Genomic DNA, 17,380 nt, shown 5'->3' on the forward strand with positions numbered 1-17,380 from the left:
GACCGAAACTTTCGTAAAAGAAAGCCAACGGTAATAATGGTCATGAGCAAATTATACAAGTCGATAATGAAAGAATAAAGGGGCACGCTTATAATGCACTGATAACGTCCTACCGAATATTAAATTTATGATGCGGATGGGGTCGGAAGAGGAAGGCCTAGGCGTACAGGCATGCGGCATGAGCTATATATTGTACCCACTTTAGGACTCTGTCGCACTAACATATTTGACATTAAGTGAGACTTACAGTTCAATTTGTCAAAAAGTTAATGTGACATGGTACCAAAGTGTAGGTATACATATTAATGCTCGTGACCGTACATATCTGTAGCAGAGTACAAACTCTGCACATATTGGCCTCTCCTTTTTACCGCCAATCATTTTGAATATTCGACTACGGGACTACGTGTACATTGCACTGTATTGCGTTCAGAAACCCGAAAACACTAGGACTAACAAGTGAAAATCAAATGCAGGTGCACTTGCTTGCTTCTACCTCAGCTATGAATTTCCCAGTAAAACGCTATTGCCATTTGTGGGCGAAGCGTTATTTCAAAAGCTTTTAAAGAAAAATTGCGCTAGAATATTGGGATTTCAAATTTTTGCCTGTGAAATGGAGCGCTAACCTGCGCCATTTTTACGTGAAACGGAACGGTCGCGTTCAAATGTCGTGATCATAAATTACTGAAATACACTAAATTACACTAAGCATTCAGAAAACAATCTTAAAATATCGTCGTGTCTATTGTGGTTACCGCGTCTGATTTACAACTTGCTCTGTTTCCCTGGTTATATCTACTTATTTGTGAGTTGACGCCAATGTTGTCTCAAAAATGTTTAAATCATTTATTTTTTTATTTTCCATCGAGTTAGAAAACCAGTTTTCACTAACACAGTTGGCTCGACCATTATAGGCGGCAATACGGCTCACCTATCACGTTGGTTTAGCAGAAAGCTCGGTGAGGTGTGGGTACTTAGTTCATGTCTCGATGGATGTACTCTGACTACCCCAATTGGGATATAGTCGTGACCTTATGTTATGTAGAAATGACACAATCCGGCCAAATAGTTCATGCCATATGCGGCATACAAAAAGTCACGTCAAGAAACCAAATGACTATCCCTTGGTTTCTGCAACATGCCTTGGATTTTATTCACTCCCAGTCCAGCACATGAATTTGATGTTGAAGCCATCTCCCATCACAATCAAGACAAAGGCGAGACTTGTTAATGTCACGCGGTGGCTCTCTCGGTTCGTTAAGCTGGAAAATTACATGCCCACACCATTTGCTAGACGGCGGAGAAATATCTGAGCTTTAGCCATAGAATAAACAGCGCCCGTTCTATTCTATACGTACAACGCATAGAAGGACACTTAAGTCTGTTTAAGCCGTAAGCCGAGTAAGGGTACGCGCACAGGCTATCTGTCTCGCTCGCATGCATGGGGTAAGGCGTTATACGGAAAATATTTCTGTTTGGAGAGTTCGGGCGGTGCCGGTGAATGCGAGAGAGTTCGGCGCATGCTGCTCCTTCGACGCGTCTAGGTGCGTCTAGCATCAAATTTTGCGGCAAAGTGCAGTTCGCTAACCCAACATGAAGATTTGACAGGTCTCGTTTTTCACAGAAACGACTGCCTGTCTGACCTTCCAACCTGCGAAGGGAAAACCAACCCAATACAGGTTAGTTCACATACTTCCGAAAATGCGTTTCTCGGGAATGTGGGTTTCCTCACGATGTTTTCCTTCACCGCTGAGCACGTGATAATCATTTATGATCCAAACATGAATTCCAAAACGAATTCGACAATCATTGGTTTAGGCCTGTGCTAAATTCGAACCTGCTTCGACCTCAAAGTGAGAGGCAAGCGTTTAACTAACTGGGTTACCACAACTCCAAATCGACTGTGAAGCATCATCAATAATAGGGGGCGTGTCCATCGCCATGACCATTCTTCCATTATCGTAAATATCAACGCTACGTACGATGCGTCCACTGCAACCCAGTAGTGAATGCCGTATGCGGCAAATTTACGTCACGAATAAAACTAAGGATCGTCCACTCTGATCTGCTTAAGTGGACGCGTAGCTTAACACTTCAAATACAAACATAAAGCAGGTAACACACCCGTTTTTCCCTAGTTACTCCGTAATTCTTCGAAATCGAAAAGCTTAGCTTCTGAACAACAAATATTGTGACAGGTTGGGTTAGGTTAGGTTAGATTGATCGGTTGTTTGCAGGATAAACGAAAATATTAGTGTAGCTGATGTTATGCTTGTGCGTAATTCCATACGGGGTAAGGATCGTAATTATTTATGTTTTGGTAAAGACGCGTAAAAAGTTGACACAGTCAAAACAATGTTCACTCTTAAAATTAATCGTGGTTTAAGAAAGTGTCAAGTTGATTTAGATAATGCGACCACACAGAGCGGAAACGATGAGGCGGTCGCACTCTTTATCTCGCTCTTATACATGACGGTTTTGAGTGTCAAAAAAGGATAGAAGAAGAATAGAAGTAATAGAAGTTGTTAGTGACATCGTAACTAATACTCAGGGGGATGATTCAGACCATGATTCTGAGTTATTATTAAGTGGAATTTTTCGTCGCAAAATTCAAGTTTTTTTTAGTTTTTTTAAATTATTTTCAATTCTATACTTTTGCGATGGAAAATTCTACTTGATATTAACTCCAAACTCAGAATAATCAGCTGAATCATCCCCCTCAGTATTCGTTACGATGTCACTTACACCCCACACAAGTACATCCGGTAGCCATACAAGTAGGTATGATTCTGAGTTGATATAAAGTGGAATTTTCAGTCTGAATATTCATGAAAATTTTTGTGTGTTTTTTTTTTTAATATTTTCAGTTCCATACTTTTGCGACGGAAAATTCCACTTGATATCAACTCAGAATCATGGCCTCAATCACCCCTCATAGTTTTCGTTACGATGTTACTAACACCCTATATGTATAGAGAGTCTTTCATGTATATTACGAGTATTTATTGAAGTAAACAAGAATATAGAAATATATAAATCCTATAAAACTTTATACTTCATAGAAGCACTATAATAGAAAGAAACAGGTAGAAATAAATCTTCTTACTCATAACGTTGAAAGCTCTTGGAACTGCAAAAGGCCCGGGCTGAAGCCTCGGCAGAAATGTAGGTTGCATACGAACTAACTTTCACAATCCCCTTTTTGTGTCAGAGATTTAAAACAATAGCTTTTGCACTTTCCGTTTTGCTTTGTTTTTTTTTATTCAGCCCGGAATTATCCAACAGTTCATTTTCCGAGAATTTTTCGGTCCTCTTCACTTATGCGAAGTGATTGTGTTAATCCGGGCATCCGAAATTCTTCTGGCGCTTTTAACTGTAATGATTTTAAATCCTAATGTCATTATATTAAGCTGCGAAGAAGATTTTCACAGCAATTTTCATTTAATAAATTAGCAGAGCAGTTTTGAGATATACTAACAAGTTCAAGGTCAAATATACCATACATTTGACCGTGAATTTTCCATTTTTGGCCAAGTCGCAAATTCACAACAGCATTGTTGGCACGGTGGTTGAATTTTCTGTGCCAAGTTATTAAGCTCTGGTTTTAAAGCTTAACATTGGAATTTACATAAGTTACTGGCCAAGTTGCTCATTTAACAGTTTATTGTACACAGAAACAGAACACTAGTAGAAATCTCTTCTTTCTCTTTTCTTCATTTTGCTTAATTGGAGAAACGAATAATACATTCGTCTATTAAGCGGTATGTATGTATTATTCAACAGAACGTTTGGTATAACTAATGATTCATCGTCTCCTAGCGTTATCTTGTTTTAACGGGGTCCACTCATAGAGCAACACGGACCTCCGCGGGGTCTGCTTAACTAACCTGAAGAAATGACAGGTCCGGTATAATTATATTATACTATATTATATTTCTATATAAAATAGCTTCAATACGCAGTATTGTGAAGTTCATTAGCATAGTGATGAGTCGCGATTAAGCCGATCGATAGTATTATATTTAACAACATACCTACATCAGATTTATCCATAATCTTAATTTACTGGAGTTAGATTTCGTGTACCATCCGAGTTTGAATACTTAGATGTTTTCGCTTTTTATACGTCATAGAATAAGGAATAATACTACGTATAGAACTGCAACTTTCCGCTCCCCACCATCGTCTGAGCTAGGTTTAATTCACTCCCAACCTCGGACTTAGTTTAGACTTGAATGGTACGGCGTCAGACGTCACATACACACACAGACGCGCGTGTACGATTTAAACTATTTAGCTATAATAATCTACCAATTATAAATAAATAGATAATAAAGAGCAAGGCGCACGTTTGCTCCGATCCTGACTCCGAAGGAGATAAATGGCGTCCTGAAGGAAATGAACGCCGGCAGGGGATGGGAACCTAATTTCGTAGCGCGACCGATCCTATTGCCTACGGAACTAACAGCTAAATTGGAGTAGTGGGCCGGGACTAGTGGAGAATCTAGGGACAAAGTGGCCCCACTCGCCCTGGACTAGTTACATAATACAATATAATACACTTCAAATATGAGCAAAGGAAGATACATGGGCGGTCTTGCTGCTATACAGCAGACATCCTCTGCATAAGGCAGAATTTTTAAGCTGAAATGAAGGATGATGTAGCAAATGAAATCACTAGTGTCTTTATGCTAATTACAAATTTTCACCTATAGGACTTCAAAGCTATAGGTACGCTTATCTTGAGATAATTTCGCTACGATTTCCTAAAAACCTCAAGAATATTTTGTTTACCAGCGTTAATCTCGTTTAATTATGGTTAGGTAGAGTAGGGCCCAAATCTCTCTAATTGATTTGAGTCTAGGGAGATTTGGGACTAACGGGCCCAATTTCTTTGGGGATAAAGTGATTTGGCCCAAATCTCCCTAGGCTGAAATCACTCTGGGACAAATTAATTACCTAATTCCGTCACTGGCGGGACAAAGTCGTGCAGCTGACAACTGCCAACTATACATTGGTACACAACAACTGTGCATTGTGTTTGGGACAACACTGCTATTCTGTTTCTGTGACATATTTTATGTGGGTTTCAACCACTTCACTATTTGACAATTAATTATCTGTGCCGATAGTAATATGAAAAGGGAAAGGACAGTTTTTTTTGGATTTATTATTATATTAAGGCAAAGGCATTTCTTGAATAGGACATTTTTAGAGATATTTTTCCGATCGAACCCGTAACTCTTAGGGTTCGTGAGCTCTGTATTAAGCTGGTTTTATCGTCACAGAAGGCCAGACAGACAGTCGCTTCTGTAAAAAACTGGATCTGTCAAATCTTCAGGTTAGGTGAGCGAACCCTATAAAAATAATAATAACAAAAACCAACCATGAGGCTATTGCCATTAACCGGGCACAAATCCTGGAAACCACGTGATATCAATTATCGACAATCCAAACATGAATTCAAACTCATATACTTAGTCGTAGTCAGTGGTTTAGAACCCGAACAGAGATCTGAACCCGTGATTCTAAGCCACGCGTTTTCCGAACAGGGCTATCACGGTTTGACAAAATTATAAATCCAATCAATACCCCGTATATAGAGGTAAATTAACATAGTTACAGAGTAGTGAATAGGTCAGAGAAAGCCGGAAGCTACGTGCCTCTACGGCTGGCGATATATGGCTATGGACAAAGCAAAAACCAGATCAGTGGACATTAATTAGTTCCATATGCCATACTTTCTTGTTAATAATTAGAAACCCAGCGTGTTAGGTTATAAAAGTATTATTTTACACATATTGTTATTTCTGTTAGTTATTGTAGCGGATTAATATAACGGGCTGCGTGGTCCAGTGGTTAAGCATTGGCCTCACGATCTCGATGTCCCGGGTTCGAATCCCGATGGACGTAAAAAAACATTTTACGATATCTTTGGTTACGATATTGCAGGCTGACAAACAATAGACCTAACTTCATATTAAAAATGGCGGCAACACGTCATCTGATTACTTGTGGCTTAAACCAACTATGGCCAGAGTGATGTTAAAAAGGTTTCTACCTATTAAGAGGCATCTGAATATCCTATACGGGCGCAAACATCGATCAAAATCATCTATTCATGAATGCAAGCGCACGTAACACGGTTACCTCGGAAACAGGAATAAAGTGCTTACTTGTAACACCTATAGGCGTTGAGTGTCCAACTGAATGGGTTTTAATCCTATCATAGACAGCTGGTGGTTAAATATCCAGAGCCGAACTGTCAGTATTACCAACAGCGTTACATTAGGTGCAAAATTTAGATCGAACATTTTTTGCGTGTTTCCCTTAAGTGTTTGGCTACAAATAGCCGGCCAAGTAGTTAATGCCATCTGCGGCAAATCTATAATAAGTAAAAAAAAACATTTCGGCTACAAATAGTAAAGTATACTAATATCTATATCCCAATTGGAGCAGTCAGAGATAGATCCATCATAAGAGGAACTAAGTACCCACACCTTACCAATAGGTATAGGTATCAATAGGTATTGATACATATCACAAATGGTCAAAAAAATGTACCAGAGATTCCTGTGATAACTAAGTGATATATTGTGCTTAGCGATATGTATGTAGTTGTATTTTCCATTCACAAGAATGTTATTTGCGTTACGAGTAGACCTCTAATAGCGAAAAATGTCTCGTCCATTAATTTTCAAGAGAAATGAGTTCCATCTTTTTAACACTTCATAATTTTTCATCAAACAGAATGGCAGCACTCTTCGCGAAAAAGTAAAAAGTTTGTAAGCCGCGCGCCTTTATTTAGGCCTTCATTAACAGCCTGTGCCTTCAAAGAAATATTTTTCACGCAAACTTCTCAACAACTGAAAGCAATTTAAGGGCTTATTCGCGATGAGCTTTTGAACAAGTTTCGTGGAAAAAAGTATAACTAAAGGATTTTTTGTGCAAAGGCTTCACAAAGAAAAAGTTTTTAATAAAAATGGAATTTTCCCGAGTTGCCGGACGCGAGCAACAAACACTGCGCGCGGGAGGAATAATAAGGTTTTGGAATTTGGAATGTTTTTTAAAAAAGAGATCGATCGCCGTATCAAAAATGCGTGGAAGAGGTACTGGTCGATGAAACACCTAATGAAAGGGGATCTTCCCATTTCATTAAAGCGAAAGCTCATCGACATGTGTATTCTGCCCATCCTAACTTACGGTGCCCAGACTGGTTATTAACAGAACGTCAAAAGTCCAGGCTCAAGGTCTGCCAAAGAGCGATTGAGCGTAGTGTGTTGGGTGTCAAACGAATTGATCGAGTCCGAAACACAACACTGCGTTCAAAAACGGGAATCACTGATGTGGGGCGGGAGGCCGCCAAACTCAAATGGGATTGGGCTGGACATGTTTGTCGCATGCACCCTGAGCGGTGGGCACGGATCGTCACGCATTGGGTGCCTCATGACGGGTACAGGCGTCGTGGCAGACCTCGAAAGAGATGGCGTGACGGCTTGGACGCTTGCCGGAGGGACTGGCCGAAGTACGCACATGACCGCGAAAAATGGAAAGAGGAAGGGGAGACCTTTGCCCAGCAGTGGGATCTTGTAGGCTAGATTAGATTATAATGTTATTAGAACCTTGACCGCTTCCCTACCAAATAAGAGGTCTAGAGTACGATTCCTGATCGGATTATAGAAGAAGCTAACTTTTCTGAATTGAGTTTGCTCTAGTCAACATATTTCTTCACCGAACTGCAATGAAGATCCCTACTCCCAAGGGATAACCAGAGGCTGCATTATCTAAGCGCACGGTAGTAAAAATTCCCACATTACCGGCCGCACTCACCGGAGGCTTGTGTCTAGCAGTAGGACATAATTTAGGCTGTTCATGTTTACCCCAACAACGTTAAATGTCAACGATTGGACCGTGATAAAAAGAAAATAGGACAAACTTCGAATCTTCGTACTTTATCTACCCTTTACGTTCGATGTGCCTTGGGAAATCTGAGACAAAATCCCAAGGCTTCGGAGAATCCTTTCACCACGAAGACAAATAAATTTCAAAGACATGTTGTGCTACACGATATTACGATATTAGTCAATACCTAGTAATAAAAATAAGAATAATTTATTTCGGTAAAAAAGTTTAATTGCACATAGAAATACAATTGACCTATTAAAATTAGCTACATAAGTGTATTTTTTGTTGTCTAAACTAGATAAGTGAATGTTACTTGTATCTTAGGCATAAATAAGGGTTCGTGTGTTGTAAAACAGCGACCACAACTATTCTAGGAATACAAGACACGTCATCGGAAAAACCGAAACAACCCCTTGTAATTCGCCTTTAATCATAGAATAAAGAATAAAAATGCGTAACAACCATGCGTATAGAACGGTAACTCTACGCTATCGAGCTTGTAAGAGAAGTAAATAAAAATAAAAATCTGTTACGAAAGCAAAGTAATATGAAGCAAGGACGTCAAAATAAAAAAAAAAGAAATAAATCACTCGTTCAATCTTCCTCCCTTTTGCGTTTTTATTCAATTTATCATTCGCGATTTGTGTCCCAATATTTTTTTTATTTTGTGAAGGTAAGTAAAATCTTTTTATGTTAAATTCCGCAGTACTTACTCATTTTCGAATTGCGAACGTGTTTGGAGCCGTCATTCCGTTCGACAGCTTGTCAAACAGAGAATTAGCCTGACAGATTACTGTAAACAAATTCTTTCCATTTATAATTTATCAATCTTTAGAAAAAAATACACCATGATACGAATTAGTGCAAATTTAACTAGAGAACTCTTGTTTAAGTGAGTATGTTGTATTCTTCTCTCGTGTGGGTTGTGTGGTCAATGACCGCTTACATCAACCTTTGTGTTTTGTTTATTGCACAAGACAGAGAAAACGGTCCACAAGTCAAACAAACGGTTCCTAAACTCCTTCGAACAGGATATTCAGAAAACGAAACGCATTTAAACTCGGAGAGGCGTAGTTTGTAATTTTTTTTTAATAATATAGGCTCACGTTTGACCACAATCTCACCTGATGGTAAGTGACTATGTGGTGTAGGGATGACACTTACCTAGCACATGTCTATTCAGTCTAGCCTTGAAGACTTCCAGATTATAAGCAGTTCCAATCCTTCGCTGTTCGCATCAAAAAGGAAGAGGCGAGACGTTTAGTGCGGATTGGTGGTATATCCACAACATAAAAATGAAATGCCCGCCGAGACACTTATGTCCGTAGATGGAATGGAGTGGGTGGAATTAACTCGTGAAGTTCCTGCGCACACTCACCGAAGTGAGTGTAATAAAAGGCAGATAGACAAGTTACCCTTCGTCTAGACTTTAGAGTCGAGTCTACACTAACGAGACATTGTCTATGAGCTTTATTGCTCGTCACTCCACCGAGTCGAGAGCGGGCAACTGAAGCTGGCAGAGCCTTGCCAAAGGTGACAGCAGTACTCCATACAAGAACGAATCTGTAACTCAAGGCTTTTAATTCCAAATCTCCGCTTTACCATCATCATTTCCCTAGCGTTATTCTGTTTTCATAGGGTCCGTTTCTCTAGCCTGAAGATTTGACAGCTCCAGTTTTTTAAAAAGCGACTGTCCGACCTACAACCCGCGACCAATACATGTTATAGAGGTTAAATGTAACAACTGCGATTAGTATTCTAGGTGCCAGGGTTGCTAAAGACACACAAAATCAACACTAAATTAAAACAAACCACAAAATAACTTATTATTCCAGGTGCTAGTGTTGCTAAAGTTTTCAAACAACAACACTAAATTGTACAAATTCCACAGAAACCAGCTACGAGGTACCAAAAGCCTGACATTTCTTACCAGAGATGACACAAATAACAGACGCGACGTTCCTTTGAAGAACCCAAACTTCCTCGGAGAGACTAGAATAATAAAACGCACCACTGCAAGCTCATCGAAAGCGAAAAGATACCCAAAGGTTCCATTGCACGGGAATGCATATTACGATGTCGGGAAATTAAGAAGATACTCCCCATTCCATTATCCTGGGCAGGTAATAAAGTACGAGTACATCGGTTTGGCATTTCTGATTAAATTACTTATGTTTTAAATTATCTTTGTAAGTACAATATTCCCTAGAGTTATGTGCTAAAATATAAGAAAATGAACTAAGTACATAACACAATAATACTTATCACATAATAATAAAGTACGTACCTATTTCTAACCTACTTATAAAAAGTTTTTAAACTGAAAATGTGTTAAAGAACAAGAATTTCTTCAACAAAGCTCGTAATTTAAGGAATATTGTATTATTAAAACGAATTAGGTATTTAATTATAAATTTTTGGGTGTTTTAATTAATTATGAATGACTTGCTTAATTTACTTTATAAGTCTTACAATCCACGTGGCATTCTCAAAGAAAACTTAATTATAATTATTTTCTTACCTTTATCTTATCTAGCATATTATTATTCGATCCCACTGCTGGGCAAAGGCCTCCCATAATTAATAAATATAATTTATATTATAATATGTAAGTACTTATTATTTGACTCATAGTTACAAATTATAAGAGTTAGAGATATTATGCTGTTGCAAGTTTTATTAAAAGATTCAAAAGTGCAGAGTACAGACCTTTGCAGGGAGGACAGAGAGACATGTGAAGACGGGAAGACGGCGTAGGCTTAGTAATAGGGTCCCTTAAAAGCGATGGAAGCCACACAAGTAGACTAGTTTCCTCCGTGGTGCAGTGGTTGATCGGTGGGCTCACGATCCGACCCTAGGTTCGATTCCCGGAGGAGACATTGCAGGCTGAAATCACCTGTGATGTTGAAGGTGCCACCGTTGCACTGGGTGAATAGAGCGAAAACAGAAAATTATTCCTAATTCGATTGACGAATGAAAAGGGATATTCATTAGATTAGAAAGGAATTAGTTTTTCATGCGATTAGTTACCTTTTTTAGAGAAAAATTGTGGCGTTCGATATCAGACAAAAATCTGTAGAAAAAAACATCTATGGCGTTTATACAACGGATTATGAATCAGCATACCAAAAGTATTGGTAAATGATAGCGATTCGCTTGTGTAGTTCTTATTCAGACAACCTACTAAATGTACACTGATAATATTATGATGTATAACTGGCCATACTGGTCTTTTTAAAAGATCTCTAGCTATCCCAGATAGGATGCATCGAAAAAGGTTTATCCTGGATAAACTCCATCTATCTAGATGCAATAGTGCTTTGTTTCTGCTGTTGTCGAGGTAGGACTTGTAAGTTCCATCTAGCTAAGCCGGATTTAAGTCTTATCCAGTTCAGCTCACAGCGCATAGCTTGGAGGATTACACTTGAAATATCTATACGACTTAAGCTCCGCGAAACTGTTCTTGGAAACAAGGTACTAACAATGTTGTTTGCCTTTGTTGTTTAGTTACACAGTCATACACCGTCTTATTACAAAATGAACACTAAAGATAATACTATACACCTCTGCCTATCCCTTCGGGGATACAGGCGTGATGCTATGTTATATGTATAATATAATACACTCACTCCTCGCCACCTATGTTTAAGACCTACGTAATAAGGGTAACCCATTGCCATTAACCAGACAAATCTTGCAAAACGAATTCTTAAATAATTATTAAGTAGGTTTAAAATATAGTGAGAGAAATGTGTCAGGATCGATGCAAATGGAATTCCATTAGCTCTGCTTACCCCGATGGGAAATAGGCGTATGTATGTATGTAAAATACCCGCGCCAAGAAGTTCAGCGGCGGCGGTGCTAGTCTCACAGATCCTGTATGCAAAAAACAGACAAAAAAACAAAGATATCCACCCAGTAACATGATATTACGTGGTAACAAATGCAAGACGAGTAAGACGACCCTTATTGGTTCTGTGAAGGATTTCAGTGACAATACACTTTGAACGCCCACAACCCACAACTGAGAACTGCGTCGGAATACCGAGATGCTTCTGTTTATTCATTCCTCTATTGTTGTCCATTCCTCTCTGCTCGCTTTTCTCTTCTAATATAAGAATGTTCTAAGATTTCTGAAAGCAATTTTATAGCTAAAGGATTTTTGTATTTTTTTGCCAGTGCGGTGGTGTTAACTTAGGGTCTTTCAGGAGTTTTGAAAGTTTCAATTGAAATTCAAAGTTCCATTTTTAAACTTCCGGGAAATTGCACATAGCAAATGGCATTAGCTACTTAGTCTAAGCGCTGAGGGTTCACACCTGGTACAAAATTTTGGGCTCTAACCTCAGCTCAGGTCGTCATCTGAGACTTCGTCCGAGACGTTATATTTGAAAGAAATAATCCACCCTAGTGGATCGATCGTGTTAAGCCCCTGATGAGGAAAATCGTCCAGCACGCCTGCGGGGTCGGTATCCGATTCCTGAAGTGTTTGTTGTCGCAAGCTGATGACTAGAGTATGGGACTTCCTTCTATTGATAGAATTGTAAAACCAGTTGCTTACTAATTTACTATTTGTTGCAGTCAAGGGCCGAGTGGGTGGTTGCACGTCTGGACGATATTCTCAACTGGGGACGCAAGGGTTCTCTATGGCCTCTGACCTTTGGCCTAGCCTGCTGCGCTTTGGAAATGATGCACTATGCTGCTCCAAGGTAATGTAAACTAATAACTATACCCAAGATAAAAACGATGTTTCATCATGTTTTTAGAGCGTTGGGATCGATTCACGGTGAGGACATAATCACAAAAATCATTTTGTGACCTCTAGTTTAATCAAGGTTTTGCAGATTGATCACCTAATTCGTGGCTGACTTTACAAACAGTCGTATCTGCATTTTTTTGTTAAAATATTTTTGTGTCTTATTGACAATAACAAAAGCTGCAAATCAGATTTGCTAAAATTTCAGATCCGTCAGTTAGCGACGTCAGCGACGAATTGTCTGAAAGTGAGATGATGAAACCTAGAGGGACTAAACCTTAAGGAAAATAAATATATTTATTTATAAAAAGAAATCCCTCGTCGTAATTGTATATTTAATTAATCAATCTATTGAAATTTTCTATCAATTGAAATTATTTCTTAACAATCTGGCTTTGGCAGCTTTACATATAAAGCGTTATGCCAATAGCAATTTTCCAATATCCGTTACACAACGATATAGATGTTAAGAGTACATAGACAAGTTTCAAATTGCTTTGTGAATAAAGTGCATGTTGTGAATTACGCCAACAGTGGGTAGTGCTTTAGACACGTGGAACTTTTACAAAATTCTTTCTCGAAAATAGCTATCAGTCCACTTGGATACAGTGTTCATATCGGTTACAAAACATTTATCTAGGACTCTTGTTTATATTTGTTGAAAGCAACCAAAACGATTCGTCAAAGTGCCATACGATAACGTAGCATTTTTCTTGTGACCGAAATAAATATTAGAATCACATCACTAATTTACCAGCCACGCTCTTGTCGGTGTAACATTCTCCATGCTACTTTTTAGGGAGAAATAGGGCTCTATCTGACACGAGTGTGATGGCGCCCAGAGAAGTCTATTTCAAAGCCGTACTAGGACTCCTGTACTCCGCCTCTGAATGGCACTGACAGTTACTGGTGCCCTCTGTCAGATTCCAGGTTACAGTCCCTGTGACTCGCCTCTTCTAATATTAGAATACGACTTTCAAAATGTAATAATAAAATAAGAAATACTTCAAGATCTTTTTCCGCTACATTTTGACGTGTGTCCCAGATCCTTTTATCCAACCGCTTAAACAATTTCCTTTGACTTCAATGGTCCATTGAACATGAATTCTCGATCAGCTCGAAGGTCGTATTTACTCGTGTGTTCCATTGTTGTGCATTATTCCACTTCATTTTCTTTTGTATCCGATACTCGAGTAGTAACAGTAACCAGAGCCAGTCGCGCGCCAACGCTCTTGTTATGTTCAGTAAACATCATTGTTGCACAATCCTCGATTTCACTTGCTATTGTATTCAATCGAGCTTAGTGACTGATTTCAATTTCAATCATAACAACAACCACTTGCTTGACGTGACCTTAATGTTTTTTGGCAGAGTTCCAAAATAATTAATACGTCAAGAGTAAAGCCCTTTGTCATTGTTAATGGATACAAAAGTTACATTTTACAGCCTTCAAAACTATAAATTCCTAATGGTCCTTAATTTAAAATTGATATGAAAGAATTTGTCTTAAGATTCTAAGCAGGTCATCGTTCCCTTTATCAATAAGTGTTTCAGATACCTAACTCCTTTGTTCGGAAATCAGTCAAGCATTGTTGGCACGTCTACAACTAAAGGTCGACACGACATTTGAGTTCGAATGTCATTGAAAGAGCATCATATTTTATTTCCTTCAGAATTATAATCTCGTTTCATTGATCCTCTTACTAAATTAGTATTGGCAACATCAAAGGGGTTATGATGAACTTCTTGGCCTTATTTGCATTTAATAATAACTGGATCAAAAATGGAACTAAATAGTTCTATTGCACAACTATTCCAACTTCATCTCTGGAGTTCTAAGTGTGGTATTATAAGGAGCCAACTTTGTGTTATTCGTGAGAATATCGACTACCTCAGGCTTTAAAGTCTTGAGTAACAATTTTTATCAGTCGTTTTTAATTCGAGTCAACCACTAAATCTTTGGTTCCAGATACGACATGGATCGTTACGGAATGGTTTTCCGCGGCACGCCTCGTCAAACCGATGTGATCATCGTGGCGGGGACTGTCACCAACAAGATGGCACCAGTTTTCAGGAAGACCTACGATCTGATGCCTGAGCCTAGATGGGTGGTGTCAATGGGCAGCTGCGCCAATGGTGGTGGTTACTACCACTACACGTATTCTACCGTGCGGGGAGCCGACAGAATCGTACCGGTAAGTATTCTATAACAGTAAATTATAATCTACAAATCCAATTCGTGGAATTGACATGTTTAGTCAAAAACATAACCGATCATAACTTCGAATGTACGTAATAATATTATGAATCACAATATTCAATAGATTCTACTTGGTAACTTAATGCCTGGCTTGAAAACTGATTGACACGGATTAATACACGTGTTGAGGAAAACGTGCCTAACGAATGCCAGAAACATGAAATAATTATTAATTTCAGTATCTATTTCTGGTGGACGACCTAAATGTCAACCTTATGAAGTGAGGAATTTTATATTTTAGTTGAGAAGCGAAGAAACTCTACAGGATCCTTCTTATATTATCCTTCGATATTAAATTATGATCCTATTTTATGGAAAAAACCCCAAGTCTCAACTTTTTATAAAGATACATGAATAATCTACGTAAATATGTCTAAAGTACTAAAGAAAAACGAAGAGTTTCGGAAAATATTTTGCGTCGAATAATTTACTAGCTCCCTTACCTTTTTAATCTGGCCTGTTTGTGTTGGGAGATTTGTCAGAAATGATAAAACTTATTTTGTCGTACTTGTTTTGTGTTTTTTAAACAATTTGGCCAGCCACTGCGCTAAGAGCTTTAAAACTTTTCGATGTTTTGTTTACTATCGTGTTTATGGTAAGAAAACTGCGGAAAATATTACGATCTGCTAATGTGTTGTAGCTCAACAAATCTCCTGTTATTATTAAGGTAATGAGGCGAGCAAAAAGAAAAATAAATCGAAAAAAACCGACTCGGATGGGATTTAATTTTCTCTTCGTGAGTTTCCCTAAGCACGGGTGAATGCTATAAAAACAAAAATCAATGATGTGAGCATCCATAATTGGCAGCTATATCTGAACTTTATTTAAATAGTGGTTTGTATGTACTGCTGTTGATGCACAAATAGCCAAAACCATCCAAAAAACAACTTTATGAAGAGTTCATAATCAAGGATGTTCGTCCTGGACCAATATTTGAAGTTAATTTTAGAGATGTATTTGACGCATATTTTTCTTTTCTAGGTGGATATATATGTACCGGGATGTCCACCCACCGCCGAAGCTTTGTTATACGCCATGCTTCTGCTAGCAAAGAAAGTGAAACGTATGAGAGTTCTTCAGTGCTGGTGGAGACACTAGGTTAGAGCTCTAATTTTAATGTTACTTTAAATATATATATCATTCTTTTTTGGAAATCTTTATTATCATGATAATTGAAAGTATAGTTGGATGAATATTCTTAGTGTTACCCAAGGAAGCAACCTTGGACCGAAATGTTTAATGTAATTTTAAATTATGAATAAAATTTGTTTTGTCATCTGATTTGTTATTTCAGAGACCAAGTAGAAAACTAGCGGGGCGTAAGTTTTAGATACTAATTAATATTTCATTTAAGCATACGATCAAATTATTCGTAGCACAAAGGGAATTCCATCAGCGAATCTATTTTCAGCAATCACGTGCGTTGTAATGTAATATTCTGCCTGCAGATTGGGTTTCAAACCATGTGCAATTACATATACCATTTGAAACTGTTCATGCGTTGTACACAAAACTCATCATCATCAGCCGTATGACGCCCACTGCTGGGCATAGGCCTCCCCCAAGGATCTCCACGACGATCGGTCCTGCGCTGCCCGCATCCAGCGGCTTCCCGCGACCTTCACCAGATCGTCGGTCCACCTTGTAGCGGGCCTACCCACTGAGCGTCGTCCGACACGTGGTCGCCACTCCAGAACCTTTCCGCCCCATCGGCCATCGGTTCTCCTCGCTATGTGTCCTGCCCACTGCCACTTCAGCTTTGCAATTCTCCGAGCTATGTCGGTGACTTTAGTTCTCCTGCGGATCTCCTCATTTCTGATTCGATCCAGCAGGGAAATACCGAGCATAGCTCTCTCCATTGCCCGCTGAGCGACACCGAGCCTCCTCACGAGACCCATAGTAAGCGGCCACGTCTCACTGCCGTAGGTCATCACTGGCAACACGCACTGGTCAAAGACTTTCGTCTTGAGACACTGAGGTATTCTGGACGAGAAGATATTCCGCAGCTTCCCGAACGCTGCCCATCCGAGTTGGATCCGACGAGAGATCTCTTTCTCGAAGTTGGACTTACCTAACTGGATTATTTGTCCTAGGTAAATGTACTGGTCTACAACTTCGAGTGTAACGACACAAAACTATTTTTGGAATATTACTATTAACGTTGGCATTTGGAACATTTGGGCATTAGAATCGTCACGTGTACTGATTAAAATCGTAAAGCCGTTTGCATTATTTATTGTACACTTTGGAATTGAATTGATAATAAATTAGTTTGCACCAATGAATTATGATTATCTTAAGAGCAGTTTCCACACACAGATGGCTCCATCATTCTAGACGGTGATTACAGCTCACTACCTATCACGTTGGCTATGGATATACCTCTGACTACCTCAATTGGGATATAGTAGTGAGTTTATGTTATGTAATTATTAACCACTTATGACATTGGTCTAACAAAG

At 38.9% G+C, this 17,380-nt stretch overlaps 2 protein-coding genes across 6 annotated transcripts in view; one reads left to right on the forward strand and one right to left on the reverse strand.

Moving 5' to 3' along the window:
- LOC126374851 (phosphofurin acidic cluster sorting protein 2) overlaps positions 1 to 17,380 on the reverse strand; it is a 167,061-nt gene that overhangs the window by 28,736 nt on the left and 120,945 nt on the right. The window lies entirely within an intron of this gene.
- On the forward strand, positions 8,369 to 16,016 carry LOC126374990 (NADH-quinone oxidoreductase subunit B 2-like). The gene is made up of 5 exons (XM_050021807.1): positions 8,369 to 8,382; positions 9,797 to 10,028; positions 12,484 to 12,611; positions 14,628 to 14,853; positions 15,900 to 16,016. The coding sequence occupies exons 1-5, from the start codon at positions 8,369 to 8,371 to the stop codon at positions 16,014 to 16,016; spliced, it is 717 nt and encodes a 238-aa protein (XP_049877764.1).

This window comes from Pectinophora gossypiella, chromosome 18 (genome assembly GCF_024362695.1).
Source record: "Pectinophora gossypiella chromosome 18, ilPecGoss1.1, whole genome shotgun sequence".
Lineage (NCBI taxonomy): Eukaryota > Metazoa > Arthropoda > Insecta > Lepidoptera > Gelechiidae > Pectinophora > Pectinophora gossypiella.